The sequence below is a fragment of the Oncorhynchus masou genome, chromosome 24, assembly GCF_036934945.1.
Source record: "Oncorhynchus masou masou isolate Uvic2021 chromosome 24, UVic_Omas_1.1, whole genome shotgun sequence".
Lineage (NCBI taxonomy): Eukaryota > Metazoa > Chordata > Actinopteri > Salmoniformes > Salmonidae > Oncorhynchus > Oncorhynchus masou.
This window is the reverse complement of record NC_088235.1, coordinates 72,995,740-73,014,193: the sequence shown is the minus strand read 5'-3', so window position 1 is coordinate 73,014,193 and position 18,454 is coordinate 72,995,740. Positions and strand designations below refer to the sequence as shown.

At 44.8% G+C, this 18,454-nt stretch overlaps 1 protein-coding gene across 1 annotated transcript; it reads right to left on the bottom strand.

Moving 5' to 3' along the window:
- Positions 1-1,703: 1,703 nt before the first annotated feature.
- Positions 1,704-16,963, bottom strand: LOC135512595 (nardilysin-like). Its single transcript, XM_064934785.1, has 29 exons — positions 16,878-16,963; positions 15,822-16,042; positions 15,306-15,567; positions 15,020-15,101; positions 14,634-14,787; positions 14,293-14,366; positions 13,941-14,036; positions 13,447-13,569; positions 13,217-13,274; positions 13,073-13,146; positions 12,897-12,966; positions 12,567-12,765; positions 12,340-12,453; positions 12,105-12,209; positions 11,778-11,901; positions 10,289-10,375; positions 9,973-10,092; positions 9,716-9,767; positions 9,442-9,592; positions 8,394-8,521; positions 7,941-8,103; positions 7,591-7,622; positions 6,973-7,111; positions 6,778-6,825; positions 5,306-5,358; positions 5,087-5,170; positions 4,439-4,646; positions 2,948-3,037; positions 1,704-2,757 (listed from the first exon to the last, which is right to left on the bottom strand). Exons 2-29 carry the CDS (start codon positions 16,013-16,015, stop codon positions 2,521-2,523), a joined length of 3,321 nt encoding a protein of 1,106 aa, XP_064790857.1. The 5' UTR covers positions 16,016-16,042; positions 16,878-16,963; the 3' UTR covers positions 1,704-2,520.
- Between the last annotated feature and the right edge of the window lie 1,491 nt (positions 16,964-18,454).

Below are 18,454 nucleotides of genomic sequence, written 5' to 3'. Positions count from 1 at the left end.
GTAGGTCTGGAACAATATGGGGTTGAATTCAGTTAGGCCTGGAACAACATGGTTGAGTTCAGGTAGGTCAGGAACAACATGGGATTGAATTCAGGTAGGTGTGGAACAATACGGGGTTGAATTCAGGTAGGTCTGGAACAACATGGTTGAGTTGAGGTAGGTCTGGAACAACATGGTTGAGTTCAGATAGGGCAGGAACAATATGGTTGACTTCAGGTAGGTCTGGAACAACATGGTTGGTTTCAGGTAGGTCTGGAACAACATGGTTGGTTTCAGGTAGGTCTGGAACAGTAGTGTGTGAATATAGTTTGTGTCTAGTGTGTGAATGGTTGCGTGTAAAGGTTAAGTCCCAAAGCACTGATCTAAAGTCAGGCTGGGAAGAGGCCTGGAATACAGCCAAGCCATCTATTGATATTAGAACTGCTGGGAGTACGTCTGTGTGTGCTACTTTAGAGGCCCACTGACAAAACAGTTCCTTCCTCACTCTCCTCTTGTTCCTCTGATCTGATCTCGTAGAATTCACCGGTCTTTTCCAACTCAGGTGTTTGACAACAGCTGATAAGAGAGATACGTTGACACGCTGCACCAGAATGAATGAATGGCGAGAGTCAACACAACGGAGCATTAGATGACTCATTCTGACTGCTGTATCAACAATAAAGAAAAACCCTTGAATGAGTAGGTGTCCAAATGTTTGACTGGTTATGTCTATATCACCGTGTAGTGAGCCTACAATTACAGTCCTCAAATGTGAATTGCCATTAAATCTAGAAACAATGGAGATGTATACTACTCCACTTTGTTATGCATTGAGCTATAAATGTGCATGCTGAGCATGTTGAATTAGGTATAAACTGGGTGGTTCGAGCCCTGAATGCTGATTGGCTGACAGCTGTGGTATATCAGACCGTACACCACAGGTATGACAAAACATGTATTTTTACTGCTGCAACTACATTGGTAACCAGTTTATAATAGCAATAAGGCACCTCAGGGGTTTGTGGTAGATGGCCAATATACCACAGCTAAGGGTTGTCCAGGCGCTGCGTCGTGCCTAGGAACAGCCCTTAGCCGTGGTATATTGGCCATATACCACATCTCCTCAGGACTTATTGCTAAAGTATAACATTTAAGGAACTCCAAGACAAGGTAAAAAAAAAATGTATTTCGTGAACTTCAATGGAATATTATGTTAAGCCTAAAAGAAATATGCTATGAACTTCATAAAAACTAACATGTTTGGAAATTGCGGAACATTGTAATGTTTGGTGCAACCTTCGGGAATATCACAAGAACATTCTTGCAACATCCCAGCCAATTCTGGGAACTTTCAAAGGAACCCATTTTCATTTGCAGGGTAGATATTGATAGCTTTACACTTAAAACCAACACCAAACATGAAGGTCCTATCCACGAGATGACAATCCACAATGGGTCTAGAGGGTCTCGGGTAACAATAGGTTGTGCATCGTTCCATATCCACCTGATCAACTGGGGATCGAAGGATCCAGCTTTGAGAGTTGGCATTAAATCCCAGTGCTTTAAATGTATTTCAGGGACAGTACAAGGTAAGTACGGTATGACAGTTTACCTCATCCATCAACAATGTTTCAGCACCAACTGTAAATGGGCATTTAACAGAACTGGTCATCAACGCCGCATGATATCAAATGAAAGAGAAGACCAAAAAAACACCTGAAACATCCGACATTTCACATTTAATAAATATTTACATGTAAAGATGATGATAACAACAGGCTATAGATTAAAACATGCCAGTCGTCCAGTGGTTTTAAAAGGCAAGAGGTAGGGCTGAAATGTTAAACCTACAGTATACAGTAACAGTTAGCCTTCTTTACAAAACACAATTACAGTTAAAACCATACCTGGAAAACAAATCAAACTATGTCACATACCGAACATGGAATCAGGCTCACTGGCATGACAAACATACTTGACTTTTCTACGGTCAGAATCTTACAGCGTGAACAGATGTTAACCCTGATGTCCATTGTTAAAATTACACACAATCCTTCATCAATGTTAGAGGTGATGTTTCATACGATATGTGATAGTAAGTTCAAATAACAACAAAATGAAGATAATGACAGATACATGATAGAACCCGCTCCTCTTTTCCACCCTCTGTCTGCCCTCCCTGCCAGCCAGACCCAGAGTCCCTACTGCTAACATTCACAGCAAAGGTGATTCCTCCGATTCAATCCACCAGGGACCGGTGAGAATAAAAAGGACAAGCTCTCGACCAATTTCGTTTAACACCGGCTGCTTTTGTGCCTAGCGAACTAGTGGTGATTGCAATTATTAATACTAGTGCCTGCTGCTGCTGTTATTTTATTATCTTGGATGAAAAGAGAAAGTGAAAAGGTGGGGAACGAAGAGGGAGAAAGGAGGGTTTCCCTTCTGAAGACGCCACTGCACTGCGTTGTGGCCTGGCCTGTTGTCCTGAGCTAATATGGCTCCCCCTGCTCCTTCATTCGCCTCCCGCTTTGCGGAACCGATTTACTTTAGGATTTTGTGGTAGGGGTAGAGGGTGAGGGAGGAGGTGAACGCGCGGATGTCGTTGATGAGCGTGGCGTCGGCCAGCATGGGCGAGGCGGGCAGGAAGGTCAGCTTGGACACTTCTCCGTAGGAGGAGGTTTTAAGGGCCTGGTCTTGGTCCACTTCGCCCCCTGCGGGGTTCGGGCCGCAGCTGCTCTGGCCTGCCTGGTCGTTCTCCTCTTCTCCGAAGCCTACCACCTGACACACAGAGACAGGGAGAGAGAGCGAGATTACAGTACGCTCTGGAATAGCAGAGTAGGATTGTGCCAATGACTGTATATATTAAATGGACAGAGCGAATGAGATCCATCTCCATTCATTCCATGGGGAATGCTCAACGCACTCCCTCTCCCTTGCACACACACACAGTCAAAGCTGGCAGACTTACGTGCACGCTGAGTTTCTTGCTGGTGGTGTCCCTGTGCTCCATGAACCAGGACACCAGCTCTGCTTTGGTGATGAGCTTCAGAGCCTCAATCTGCAGCACAGTGGGACAGGATGAGTTAATGCATGAATAAACATTCCTACCCATTCTCTCCCCCAGACGTTTGAGCTGTCCCCTCCTCCACCTAGTGCGGGTCATAGTGAAGCAAGCCTGGCATGTACACTAAATATACAAAAAGTATGTGGACACCCCTTCAAATTAGTGGATTTGGCTATTTCAACCACCCTTGTTGCTGACAGGTGTACAAGTGAGCCCTGCTAGAGCTGCCCCGGTCAACTGTAAGTGCGGTCATGGTGAAGTGGAAACGTCTCGGAGCAACAACGGCTCAGCCACAAAGTGGTAGGCCACACAAGCTCACAGGTCGGGACCGCTGAGTGCTGAAGAACGTAACACGTAAAAATCAACTGTCCTCGGTTCCAATAGTCATAGTGAGTGTTGCAACCGTGCTTCAGCACTCACTGCCTCCGTAAGCAACGTCAGCACAATAACTGTCAGAAGCTTGATGAAATGGGTTTCCATGGCTGAGCAGCCGCAAACAAGCCTAAGATCACCATGCGCAATGCCAAGCGTCGGCTGGAGTTGTGTAAAGCTCGCCGCCATTGGACTCTGGAGCAGTGGAAACGCGTTCTCTGGAGTGATGAATCACGCTTCACCATCTAGCAATCCAACAGACAAATCTGGGTTTGGTGGATGCCAGGAGAACGCTACCTGCCCGAGTGTACAGTGCCAACGGTAAAGTTTGGTGGAGGAGGAATAATGGTCTTGGGCTGTTTTTCATGGTTCGGGCTAGGCCATTTAGTTCCAGTGAAGGGAAATCTTAATGTTACAGCCTACAATGACATTATAGACAATTCTGTGATTCCAACTTTGTGGCAACATTTTGGCGAAGGCCCTTTCTTGTTTCAGCATGGCAATGCCCCCATGCACAAAGCGATGGTCCATACAGAAATGGTTTGTCGAGATCGGTGTGGAAGAACTTGACTGGCCTGCACAGAGCCCTTACCTCAACCCCAAACAACACCTTTGGGATTAATTGGAATGCCGAATTGCGAGCCAGGCCGAATCACCCAACATCAGTGCCCGACCTCACTAATGCTCGTGGCTGAATGGAACCAAGTGCCCGCAGCAATGTTCCAACATTGAATGGAAAGCTTTCCCAGAATAGTGGAGGCTGTTATAGCAGAAAATGGGGGACCAACTCTATATTAATGCCCATGATTTTGGAATGAGATGTTCGACGAGCAGGTGTCCACATACTTTTGGTCATGTATTGTATATGATGGAGGGGTAGGGCCCCCAGAGGAGAGCCACATACTTTTGGTCATGTATTGTACATGATGGAGGGGTAGGGCCCCCAGAGGAGAGCCACACCTAATGTCGACATTATGACAGAGTTGGAGTAAACCATGCGGCTGTGACCGTGTACAGTCTTACCTCTCTGTTGAGTCGGTCAAAGACGTACTGCTGGGTGACCACCTCGAACCAGTTGCGGTCCACCTCCTCCCCCAGGTGCGTGTCCTCACACTCTTTGAGCTTGATGAGAGCGGTCACCTGGGTCTTGAAGGCCTCGTCCGTGAGGTTGGTCATCTTCTCCCCGAAGCTCACCAGGAACTCCTCGATCTTGGTCTCCACGTAGTCCGTGCTGGGAGGGAGAGAAACGGACACCGGGTGCATCAGATTGCCTCTTATTTGTATTCAAAAAACCGAAAGGGGGTGGCATCTCTCAAAAAGAGTTATTTTCAATGCATCTGTGCTCTTTTTTTAAGAAACAAATCTTGCTCTTGTAATCTTTCGATAACCTTCTCAGGCTTATGTGAAACATATTGTACTGCTACTGTGTAATACACTTCTATATTCAACAATTCTAACCATCTGACCTGAACATGACGCTACCATCCTTCTCCTCTGAACTGCCCCTGACAAAACATCAGCAGCGGTCACTGACCCTGACGCACAACTACAAGTTGGGTTTCCTTATGCATGTTGAATATTCCAATACGTCACACACGAAATTAAATAATCGTATCGCAACAACATTTTGATCAAGTGTAGCGCAAGAGATATACAGTGCTAGTGACTCACTTGAACTTGGTGGCCTGCGTTTCCACGGTGATGGAGAAGCCCAGGACTCCCGAAGTGTTTCTGCATGTGGGGTACACCTGATAGCTGATGGATACAAGGTCAGAGTTCAAATCAGTCAACACTGCTCTGTTAAGTAGTGGTTATTAAGTAGTAGTTACTTATTAGATATTATTACACATTAGTTCTTTATTTTTTTAGTTATGAGGGGGGGGGACTAACCCAAGAGTCTCCTTTGTCCTGAGGAAATCAAAGCAAGGCTCCTCCATGTGCATCTGGGAACAGAGCAGCAAAGATAGCACTTCATTAAAGGGACAATTTTGGATTTTGGCAAATCAGTTGAACTCGTGGATAACATGTTGATGTCTCCGCATGCGGTTTGAAAGAAGTTGTTAACTAGCGTAACAGCTAGCATACCATAGACTTCCAGTCATTGCGTGAACGCTAGTTAGCATTGGCTCTCGAAACTACCTCTTACTTCCTTCATACAGGATACAGACATAAAAATGGTATCGATGAGTTCATCTGAATGAGGAAGTAGATGAAGGGCGTAGCAAAATCCTGAAGTATCCCTTTAACCCATAACACCACTCACTGACTCAGGGCTGTTTTCAAAAATCTAACGCAATGGTAAATCGAATCGCTGGCGGTAGCACTATAGGTCTGGAGGTGTGTCCGAAATATTAGTATTTATTTTCACAGCTCGAATTATGAGCTCAATAGTTGGCAGTGGTGCGAAAGAGCTAGGTTTTGATGAATAAACAAACCGTAGGTATGACGAAAACTTGGCCACACACTGGCCAATCAAAGCGTTACATGGATTAATACTGCACTGCATGCATTTGCCTCAAGTTTTGTATGTTATTGACGGTCTTTGCATTGTCATCAACTCCTATTTGGCTGAGGCATGGACTATTCTCATCCTGGTCCATTGATACTACAGTTTATTAAACTGCATAGGCTACAGTAACGAATAGCCTAATAGCAACAGAAAAAATATAAAAAATATAAAACAGTACTTGTTCAACGCCCATGTTTGGATTGTCGGCAGTCAGGTCAACATTGTTGTAATTGGCTTCAGCGAGTATCGCCTAGCCTACACGTCTTTATGCATTGCACTTCTCCCAAAATAAATCAAATACTAGGCTCTCGTAAATTGTATTGTACGTGTGAAACACATTCTCAATAAGCAAAATATAGCCTAGGCCTGTCGTTGATACTTAAATTATTGAGTAAGTCAGGAGGAGTGCATCTTTGGTAACCAGAGGGGATGTCTGGGATAGATATTTGAACAAATGAAATGAAGTACGCAGGTAGGATGTGCAGCGTCTTTTCAATTCAAGGCACTCTGACGAATAGACCATTTAAACACCTTTTAGGGATAGGATACTTTGCAAGGCCAGGATAAAAAAAGACAAGACACATTGCTGTTGAAGCAGCCTTATTAGTCTAGGGCTTGAAATTAAACGGAAAACAAGCATGTGTTTTTTTAAAACAACAATATTTCCAAATAGGATGGGCTGCAGGACATTGTCACTTTTGCTCTTGTATTTAAGGACACATCTCAAATATTGCCACCCCTCCCACCTCGGCGCAAGCGAAATAACATGCGTATGACACTTGCGCCTCATTGGCGCCGGACGTAAATAGAGCCCTTAGTATTCCAGTCAAGCCTTGTTAGCTACGACACTTACCACCAGTAACTCCATCAGCGTGTGTTCTCTCAGGTTCTTCAGGCCTGACTGGACAAGGACAGAAAAATACAGGTTATTTATCGACCTCAAAAGACCACAGACACAGACCGAACTGTAATGTTGAGCGAATGTTGGTTGAAGGTCGGGGGAAATGTTGGGCGAAGGTTGGCCGACCGTTGGCTGAACGTTAGGTACCTGGTAGTAGACAGTAACTTCAGAGTTGGCATCTCCTTTGTTGAGGGACTTGACTTTGCACAGGTGAGGCTTCTGAGGAAGCTCCACCACTCTGAAGAGCACAGGGACCTCCACGGACAGACGCTTGAACTGCAGTTTGCTGTAGAGCGCAGAAGATTATTGCATTTATATGTTATTCACTTAGCTGACGGTCTTGTACAGAGTGACTTACAATCAGTTCGTTCAACTAAAGTAGGTCACACCAACCACAAATCTCAATCATTGCAAGTAATAACAATAGTAAGGAAGTGCTGCGTTGGTTGACGATAATAATAAAAGGAGGGGGCTTATATTTGTCCTGTTACACACATGTGTGTGATGTAAATGTTTTATTGAATTTATTTCTTTGCATTTGCCAACTCTCCCCGAGACACCCGCAGGGAGTGGGGTCACGGCCAGGGTCGCCATTGTACAGGGCCCCCTGCTAAGCTCAAGGGCACTGCGGCAGATTTGTTTTCTTCACTTTGGTCGGCTCCGGAATTTAAACCAGCAACCTTTCGGTTACTGGTCCAACGCGCTAACCTGAAGGCTACAGACCTGCTTTTCAGAGTTAAGAAAGAGATTGCGGAGGATACTTACTCAATAAAATACTGCAGAAACTTCATTGACTCCTGTGGGCAAAGAACAGTTGCATAATGCCTATTAGCATGATTATTATAGCATAGGGATAGCAGCAGAATAATTCAAATGTATTACTTCACATCACCTACTTGATTAGGACAATAACCAACATGCAAGAAATATCTGGGATGCAAGCGCCGGGGTTAGCGCTAAACAGCTATTTTAGTCCGTCCTCTCTAGACAAGCTAAAAACAGTGTGTGTATGTTTTAGTGTTTGTGTGCATCAGACAGTGTTCGTGTGTGTTTATAAAGAGGCTTACAGTACTGGTGAAGTGTGTGCGTTTCTGAATGTGTCAGTTTGTGCTCACAGTGCTCGTAAAGTTGCCCTGCACCAGCCCCTCGGTGTAGAGCTGGGCTTTGAGGCCGCTGACAAAGGTCATGAGGTCATCCACGGTGAGGCCCTTCATGATGGCCTGGTACTTCTGGATGACCGACCAGCGACAGTGTTCCAGGATCAACAGCCGCACGTCCCTGAGAGAGGGAGGGGAAAGGAAGGAGAGAGATGTAGGAAAGAGGGGGAGAAAGAGAAAAAAATGGATGTGTTCAAATAATTAATCCCACCAATTTATCCGTGTTACTGTTTTGAAGGTAGTTTTATCACTTTTACAACTCTGACTCGTGTTCCGAAAGAGAGAGAGATAAAGACAGCTAGAGAGAGACACATAAGAAGAAAATGAGTGGGTGGATTTGCAAAGAACGAGCAGACAGATACTGTATGCTATACAGGGTGGAGCAGTCACAGTGCTTGAAACCCAACTCACTTCCCCAGCCTCTCTGGCTTGATGAGGATGTTGAAGTAGGTCTTCTTCAGCTGCTCTGCGAACATGTTAAACACACCGGGCTCAGCCGTGAAGTCTGCCAGGTGGTCCACTATTAAGTTCAACAGCAACTAACACAGGGACAGAGACAGGGAGGTTGAGTTGGCAGGAGGTCAGCTTTAGGGTTGTCTGAAGCTAGGGAACATTTGTTGAAGTGCAGAATGGGTTTATAGACAGAGTGTACAATACATTAGGAAAACCTTCCTAATATGGAGTTGCACCCCTTCACTTTTGCCCTCAGAACAGCCTCAATTCGTTGGGGCATGGACTCGACAAGGTGTCGAAAGCGTTCCACAGGGATGCTGGCCCATGTTGACTCCAATGCTTCCCAAAGTTGTGTCAAGTTGGCTGGCTGTCCTTTTGGTGGTGGACCTTCTTGACACACATGGGAACTGTTGAGTGTGAAAAACCCAGCAGCGTTGCAGTTCTTAACACACTCAAACCGGTGCGCCTGGCACATGTTACCATACCCCGTTCCAAGGCACTAAAATCTTTTGTCTTGCCCACTCACCCGTTGAATGGTACACAATACACAATTCATGTCTCAAGACTTAAAAATCCTTCTTCCACCCGTCTCCTCCCCTTCATCTACACAGACTGAAAAACATCTTCTATCTCAAGGTCATCAGACTGTTAAACAGCCATCACTAACTCAGAGAAGCTGCTGCCTACATAGAGACTCACTTGTCATTTTAAAAAATTCCACTTTAATAATGTTTACATATCTTACATTACTCATCTCATTTGTATATACTCTCTTATACCATCACCTCTCATCCATATTTTTATATGTACATATTCGTATTCCATCCCTTTAGATTTGTGTGTATTAAGTAGTTATTGGGGAATTGTTAGATATTACTGCACTGTTGGAACTAGAAGCACAAGCATTTCGCTAAACTCGCATTAACATCTGCTAACCATGTGTATGTGACCAATAAAATTTGATATGCATGTACAGTATGTATGTATGTATGCATGCAACACTCACAGGCAGCTTGTGGTTGAAGCCCTTGACCCTGATGACGAGTCCGTGCTCCCCAGCAATCAGTTTGTACTCCAGTTGGGCCACATCAGCCTCGTAGGCCGGCTCTGCCAGGTTATGGGCCAAGATGTTCACAAAGATGTCAAACAGCACCAGGCTACAGGGGCACAATACATAGACATTTAGAAAGGACCTCTAGAACTTTTGCAGCTAGCAGCAATTGTGAATAGCAATCAAAAGCAAAGATTTTGTAAGACATTGATTCATATAAAATACTAACTTCTCTGGAGATTTCTGAATCATTGGGGAGAGGAGGTTGAAACGGACATAAGCTAACAGAAGAAAATAAAAGAGGGAATGTATTAAATCACGAGAAAATTGTCATTTGAAATGTGTTAAATAGCCTTGTAGCTACTAACATTTCTGTCTTACACATATTGAAAAAGAGTAAATCACATGTCACTATAATTCCCTCGGGTTATATATATTACCAAAGTAAGCAAACAAAAGAACACACTCCAATAAACACAGACACACCTTTAGGTATCTTGAACTTATTGTCCTTTTTGAACCAGAGACAGCCTCTCTCATTGTTCACTATCCGCACCGGGACTTCTGTGTCTGGACAGTCCGATGGTTTCAGGGTGAAATCCGTTGCTATGGAAACAAAGGAACAGGATATAGCCTATTGTCTGTGTCAATCCTAGGATTTATTTATGTTTGATAAAAAATAAAATTTAAAAAAATGATAGGAATATGGCCCGAAAAAAAGTGTACACATTAATAGACCGAAAAGTGAATATTGAAGAGTAAATGTGATTGGTGCACAACAATGTCCATCATCTGTACTGACCAATGAACTTGTTCTCAGCAGGCAGGTGGAGGTCAGGGTTGAGGTCAAAGTCTCCGGCCCAGCGCCGTGCCCACTCCTCAGGGAGGTCTGCCAGTACAGAACAGGACACTCAGTCAGTCACAGACCAACACACCACATTAACATCACCCACTATCTTAATCAAGTCACGAAATGAGCCGCTGAATATACGGCCACCGAGAATGTGTTTTTGCGTCGTCATTATGGGGGTATTGTGTGCAGATTTCAGGGGGGAAAAAAAACAACAATTTAATCAATTTTAAAATAAGGCTGTAACGTAACAAAACGTGGAAAAGTCAAATGTGTCTGATGACTTTCCAAATGCACTGTAAGCCTACTTTGCAGTTAACATTTAATTTAGAAGGTTTAGGGAAAAGCCTTTGTGTCTGTCTGTCTACCCAGAAGACAGTTATCTTTAACGCTAACTGGCAACGTATGTGCCACACAGACAGACAGGGGAAATATTGCTGGAAATGAATTGGCAGATGGCATAAAAAGCCAAATGTCACACTAATTGTGGCTAACCAGGTGTGGGATAACGTCAATGTGAATTTAATGGGATCTTGAGGTGTCTGTGACGTGTGAGATTTGTTTACGGTAGTTTGTGGTGGAACACGTGGGGGAAAAAAACACACACGCACTTTCAGAATTGTTTGGCGAGCTACTCATAGGTGGTACTGGAAGCTCGCGATTGACCTGTTGCACAACCCCCTGCTCTAGGATGGTGTTATATACCAAGCTAACATATAAACATGTTTAAAGATATTCATACAATGGAGCATTTAGCCATTTGATAGGACCCCTGGAGGTAAACATGCCTGGGTGAGCAGAAATAATAACAGCAAGCATGAATCACAACATAATGGCAGACGTCGTCAGCAATGGAATAATTATACAGACAAAGTAGGCCTACTAAACAATGCCAAGTAGACAGATAAAAACGACCGCATTGGCCTCAGCAAAGTCTACAGAAAATACCTTGACTGAACTACAATGACTAGCTACGGATCCTGACTCATACGTGTTCGGAGAAGGGCAGACTTGTGCCCTGAGACGAGTGGCGGTGCGAGTGTCTGTCTGGGGAAGTTATTTTGAGCACACATGGTTTGAGTGAGAGATGCGTGCTGGCAGCTGAAAATGACTTTATTCTGATCACGGAAAATTTCTAAAATACTTAAATCGTATTTAGAAAAATCTCCAAATGAGTTACGATACTAGTTTTGTCAGAGTACTCGGCACGTCCCTACAGCACTGTAAGAATCATATAAAGGTAATATCTTGTTATGATGAAAATAACAGCTATTGTAGGTCCAATTCAGCCAATCTCACTTTCAGCAAATCCTGGGCCGGTATTCACAGTGTCTCAGAGAAGTGCAGATCTAGGATCAGCTTGGCCTTTTAGATCAAAATTAATGGAAAAGCGGCACCTGATCCTAGATCAGCACTCCTAATCAGAGACACTTGCTCTTACCCTCCATGCTGTAGTTGGTGCCGAACCACTTCTCCTTGTGGGAGCAGTAGCCCTCGTGCTCCGGGGACAGCAGTAGCAGGTTGGCCCTCTCTGGGGTAAGCAGGGCCAGGGCCAAGGAGATCACCTGCACACACACGTCAATGAAGTATACAGTTGCGTGCATTACAGTTGCAGTACAGGCTTTGGTATGGGCAATTGTTCTGACAATATTGTGGGGTGACCTAACTTTTTAGGGCCTGCAACAGTACAAAGAGTGTCCAGAAATTAGCCATAACAGATTAACTAGGAATGATCCAATGACTACTTGGTGAGACAGACAGGCAGTACCTCTGGGTTATACTCAAACATGAGCTGGTCTCCAGTCAGGAAGTCCTCTTTGGGGAAGAGCTGCATGTTCTCACAGATGTTCTCCACGTACTCTATGGGGTCGGTCTGTGGTGGGACAGAAGTTCGTACAGAGCCCTCAGTCACTTATGACATGCTTATGACGCGTTATGTCATGGCAATGACAGCTTAAAGTCAGCTTCGCGACAGAGGGTTAGAACGGGAAGTGTGACTGTACCTGCTCCTGGTAGTGGAACTCATTGGCTTCGATCTTCTGGATTTCTTCATAGATCCTCTGCTGTGGACCCAGAGTCTGCAGCATCTTCATATACTGGAACACTAGATGAACCACCTGTACAGGGAAAACGGCTGCACTTTACATCCAGACTGTGTGTGTTATCACACATGGGCACGTGTATATACGTTTTTGCCAGTGTGTGTGTGTGTGTGTGCGTGCCAGTTGACCTGATGAAAGTTCTGGAATCCTTCGTCAGTGAGCGTGATGGATATGGAAAAGATGGAGTAGGTGGTGTTCTGGTCAAAGCCTGTCTCACTGTTCCCTCCAAACAGAGCCAGGGCCCAGCACTTCTTCCGGAGCAAGGATAGGATGCTGCCGGCGCCTTCGTGCCCAATCAACCAGGAGATGTAGTGCAGGGGCTTCACCCTACACGGAGACACCAAGACAAACCAAGCAGTTTGTGTGGAGCGCAGGATAATTGTGAGGTGGAAATATTTGCTAAATTGGTCTTTGAACGGTTCAACAGGTGAGCGTGCCATTGTTGAGGGGAGGCTTACCTGTACTGCTTGCCCTGAGGAGGTAACGCCCAGGTGACTGTGAGAGCATGCACCTTCCTCACAGGAACAACTGCCACACACATACACACGATTGAAATTGAGGAATTGGTACAGTCAGTAAGTAAGCACAGGTTGATAAAATGACATGTATGAATGTTAGTTTAAAGCCTGTGTACTTCTGTAGAGCTTGTTGAAGGTTGGTGTGTCGAACGGGTCCTGGAGGTCAGAGAAGTCAGGCTTCGGTTGGGCGCTGCAAAAAAGTGACAGAGTGAGCGAGTGCGAGTATGTTTGACAGCATGCATGTGGCCGTGTGCACTTACTTGTTGGGCACCTTGCTGAAGACCTCTCTAACCCATTCCTCAAGTGTGTTCAATGTCTCTGATGGACAGACAAGGACAGTTGAGTCAAGTTGATTTCAACAGATCGACTACAATCGCCATTAATTTCAGTAGACGGACCGCAATCCTCATTAATTTCAGTAGACTGACTACAATCCCTATTCACTTCAGTAGAGTAGGGATCCTTTGCGTCTGGCCGTTTGGCTAGCTACCTTTGGACTGCACTGTGAGGGTCATGTAGTGAGCAGAGTAGTATCTCTTCCAGAAGTCTCGGAGACGCTGGTAGGTGTTGATCTGCTTCTCTCTGGGCTCGTGCTTCAGGGTCTGAGCATTTCCTGGGGGAGACAGAGGACAAGACGAGGACATATGTTATTACACCTTTAATTAACATTTTAACATAGTGTAATAACTTGAATGACTGAAATAACTGTTATTCCGCATTATTAACCATGCAGATAGACATTACCATCCATAAGCATGTAATAAAAGCTCACCGTGTACATATTTAAAAGGCAGACATCACTTGACGATCACAGAGACATTTACAAGTAGGAAAGTGCAAATGAAAATGCATCCAACTATTTGTTTTACAAGCAGGACAAAGTAGAATTAGAATGTTTGTCGAACAACGGAAGCCTTTGGTGCCTGGGTAGCATTTGCGATGGAGAGATAATTGGGAAATGACAGCCAATGTGTGTATCCTTACCCCAGCAGAACTTGCCCATGGGGTGCTTGGGCCTGGCCAGGCTTCCGAACAGCATCTCCTTGCGGTGGGAGTCTGATGGACGAGCCAGTTGGTACTCTGCACATCAAAGGGAGAGGCATGGACAATCCATTAGAGGAGTGAGAGTGGGAACTGTGACTGAGGCTGGGGCATGGAAAAAGGCTGTGGTATTCAACATTGGAAGGGTCTCAGTTATCTACACTGGTCTCTCTTCGTCTTGAGTCCTTCCTTCATGCTGACCAGCTCTGTGAAACCAATCTGAGCAGATGAAGGAGAAAAGGGGGAGGCTTCTTTAGACGCGGCCGTGGTTTCCTCTTACTATTCCCCGACTCACCACTGTCCACTGCTTCCACCTCTCTGTCGATGGCGTCCTCGATCATCAGCGGGCAGATGAAGAACTGGGCCCATCTGGGGAATGGGAGAGATCATCCAATGACAAACTGCACACCTCGTATTCATTAGGCACGAAACGGAAGGACACGTTTTGAAACAGAGAGTACACTTGTCCAATAATAAATACTTATTTTAATTTTCCATTGCAAACGTTTTTGAACAGTGTGCACTATTGTAAATGACCCTGGACAAGTTAGATTTAGGGCCACTTTTGAGGCATGAAAACAGCTAACAAAAGGTTTGTTTGGGGCTGAACTGCTCCTTTGAGGCTGCTTGGCTCACCTGTCGAGAGCCTCGCGGAAGTACTTCCTCTGGACGTCAAACTGGAAGATGGTCCGCTCACAGTCGGTGGAGGCATTGTCGCTTCCGCCGTGCTTCTTCAGGAAGGCATCGAAGCCGTTCTCAGCGGGGTACTTCTCACTGCCCATGAACACCACTGAGAGAAAAGAGAGGAAGAGCGGAAAAGAGTGAGGGAGCAAGAGAGAGTGCAAAGAGAGAGAGAGAGAGAGAGAGAGAGTCAAGAGATTAGAGGGTAGACCAGGTAAAGAAAGAGAGAAACAGACAGACGTGTTGTTTAGAGGTAGTGTTCCAATGTAGTGTTAGATTGAGAATGTGCATCATTTTCTGTAGCGCTACAGTACACAAGGTCCCCTGTTAAAAGCACTCACTGTGCTCAAGGAAATGGGCCAGGCCTGGAAGGTCCTCCGGGTCACTGAAGCTCCCCACACTGATACAGAGAGCAGCTGCAGACTGGGAGACACGGGAGGGATGAGTACACACATTAAAAAACACACGCACGAGCATGCAAGCACACACACTTTTTCATTTGATAAATTCCATCAGTCCCCCCACTTTATCACACTATCCCTAGAGTGAACTAGCTGGTTGCATAGCACCCTTGTGGCTATGCTCCCTCTGTGAGCTGTTGGATCATTGTGCTATAGGGAAACCAACCTGTTTCTCTGAACTCCCCTTCTTCTGTTTCCCTTCTTGCTCCTCATCTAGCTCCTCAAAGTCACTGTCGTGCTCTTCTTCCGCATCCTCGTCCTCCTCTTCTGTGCCCTCCCCTGAATCCCCCTCTTCTTCTGCTTCCTCTCCACCTCCTGATGCTCCGTCCTCTTCCTCCTCCTCCTCCTCTCCGCAAGCGTCCTTGCCGTCTGCCCCGCTAAAGTCTGAGATGAGGAGAACTCTCAGGCCATTGGTCAGCTCGATATACCTTCAGAGCGAGTAAAATATATGAATATGATAAGCCAGTTCTACTTCAGTGAAACTGAAAACATCACAACCTGGGACGGGTAGAGAAATTCGCACGCACTCTGATGATGTAGCCATTAATCTCGGTTAACCCAGAACTAGTATTGCGGAATTGGTCAGCTGCTCAATTAAGTTCTGGGTCCGTAGATTTTTCAGAGGGAGATTACGCGTCTATATCTGAATTTAGAAATGTTCTTTATTTCAAGTTGATCTTACCTGTACTTCTTAGGATCGCTGGGTGACTTGTTGATCTGGAGGTCTCCCTGGTCTTCATCACCTCCTACTCCTCCATCCCCCGCAGCCAGGTCCCTGGGCTCGGCTTGGGGTGGTGGCGGCTCACCGTGGTCTGGTGCAGACACCTGCCCAGGGCCGCCTGCTGCAGAACTATTCACTTTACTCGTCTGAGGCATTCTCTCAGGAGCTGCAGGTTTCTCACTGCAATTGCACAACATGAAACCCTTCAGATAGTGCAGCATTTGAGCATAAAGAGCCAAGAATGTGTGAAATTGAGCAAGCATCCGGAATCAACCCGTAGCCCCCCACCCACTTATTCCTATAGATCTGAGGGTGTGAGACCGGTTTAAGGGACTTTAAGGGGGGGGGGTCGCCACACTGCCTACACCTTTCCAACCCCTTCAGATCTAATAGATAGGGGCAGGTGGGAATCAGGAGGGACATGTGACAGTAGTTAGCTAGCAGGTCTGATGCTGAAATGTGGTGGCCAGACTAATCGCATTGTAGCTAAACAAGATCAGCAATTATGTTGTTACGCTGGCTAGTGTTTGTGGATACATCATGCACTGGCTGACTAGCTAGCTACCTTGGCTAACTATTTGCAACGTCGAAGAGCAGTGGAAGATTCGGAAGATAGCTAGCTAACGTAAAACGTTAGTACCATACGGTGACATGATGAAACGGATAAGACACATTAGTTCAGTGTCACGTATGCACAAAAAAGGGGTATCAACAGCCAGGGTCTGTTACTTTCTAGTTAGCTACGTCACTGTCAATTCAGGTCATCAGTCAAAACACAAAATTGCAAAATAAGAAAAATACAAAATTGCAGACAGCGGGCGCTAGCTAGCTAAGAGTTAGCTAGCATGACGACTTTCAGTAATCCCATCCGGCTTTCGATAGCAGCCAAACCGCCATTGAAATGTCGGATTTTGAATACAAAAACTCCTCTGTATCAACGTGTATAACACAATACCACTAACTAATAAAAAACACAAATATTGTCCATTATGCACAGCGTTTGTAAATGTACTTACCTTTTTTTATAAATAATGAAAGTTATCTAGCACTAGTCTCGACAACCTAACCCACTACCCAATCGTGTGCACGCCGCGATATGATTCGCTGGGAACAACGCACAGAGCAACAACGGAACATCTGATTGCTTCAAACAGAAAATATATTTTACGACATACATTAATGCTTGTTTGTTAGTCCGGTGCAAAACATTTCAGCGAAGAAAAAAAAACACACCCGGTTGAGCAGGATTATACACCGGTGAAGTGTGTGCGTGCGCGTTTTCACATATCTTCATATACTCTGGATGGGATTATCTCAGCCATTGCATGAACGGATTTCATCCACATGCATGATTGATCCGCGATATGCCCATGAAATATACTCACCACAATTTTCCACAACACCACCAATTCATGATTATTTTTTCAGGTGTGATATGACGGGGAGAATTAAAATAGACAAGAAAAATGTCACTTCACCCGCTTGACATTGATCTTTGTCTGTCTGATAATCAGAAAAAAAAAAAAAATAGCAGTGATGATTCGGTCCTAAGAATAAGAATTCTATTGTGATGATTCTGTCCATATAATGAGAATGATTCTTTCTCATTCTATGATTTTGTCATTGAATAAATACATGTATAAACTGGGTGGTTCGAGCCCTGAATTCTAATTGGCTAACAGCCGTGGCATATTTAAGACCCAAGGATGTGTGGTATATTGCCAATATACCACGACGAAGGGCTGTTCTTATGCAGGATGCAACGCGGAGTGCCTGGATACAGACCTTAGCCGTGGTATATTGGGCATATACCACAAACCCCCGAGGTGCCTTATTGCTATTATAAACTAGTTACCAACGTGGCGCAGACAGAGGGCCACCTCGCTTCTAGCCCTTAGGAAACATTTCAGCATTTTGTTTTTTTATGTATTATTTCTTACATTGTTAGCCCAGAAAATCTTCAGTGTTATTACATACAGCCAAAATCATTTTTTTTCTCATCCATATATTGATATGTAAATATTCTTATTCCATTCCTTTACTTAGATTTGTGTGTATTACGTAGTTTTTGTGGAATTGTTAGATTACTTGTTAGATATTGTTGCACTGTCAGAACTAGAAGCACAAGCATTTCGCTACACTTGCAATAACATCTGCTAACCATGTGTATGTGACCAATAAAATGTTATTTGAATTAGAGCAGTAAAAATAAGAGTTGTCATACCTGTGGTGCAAGGTCTAATATAAACTGGGTGGTTCGAGCCCTGAATGCTGATTGGCTGACAGCCGTGGTATATCAGACCGTATACCACGGGTATTTCTACTGCTCTAATTACATTGGTAACCAGTTTATAAAAGCATTAAGGCTCCTCTGGGTTTTTTGGTATATGGCCAATATACCACAGCTAAGGGCTGTATCCAAGCACTCCGCAATGCGTCTTGCCTAAGAACAGCCCTTAGCTGTGGTATATTGGCCATATACCACACCTCCTCGTGCGTTATTTCTTAAATATACCATGGCTGTCAGCCAATGTCAGCCAAATAACCAATATTACAGACTTCAATAGCCCATAAATAAAATGAAGGAATTCAAG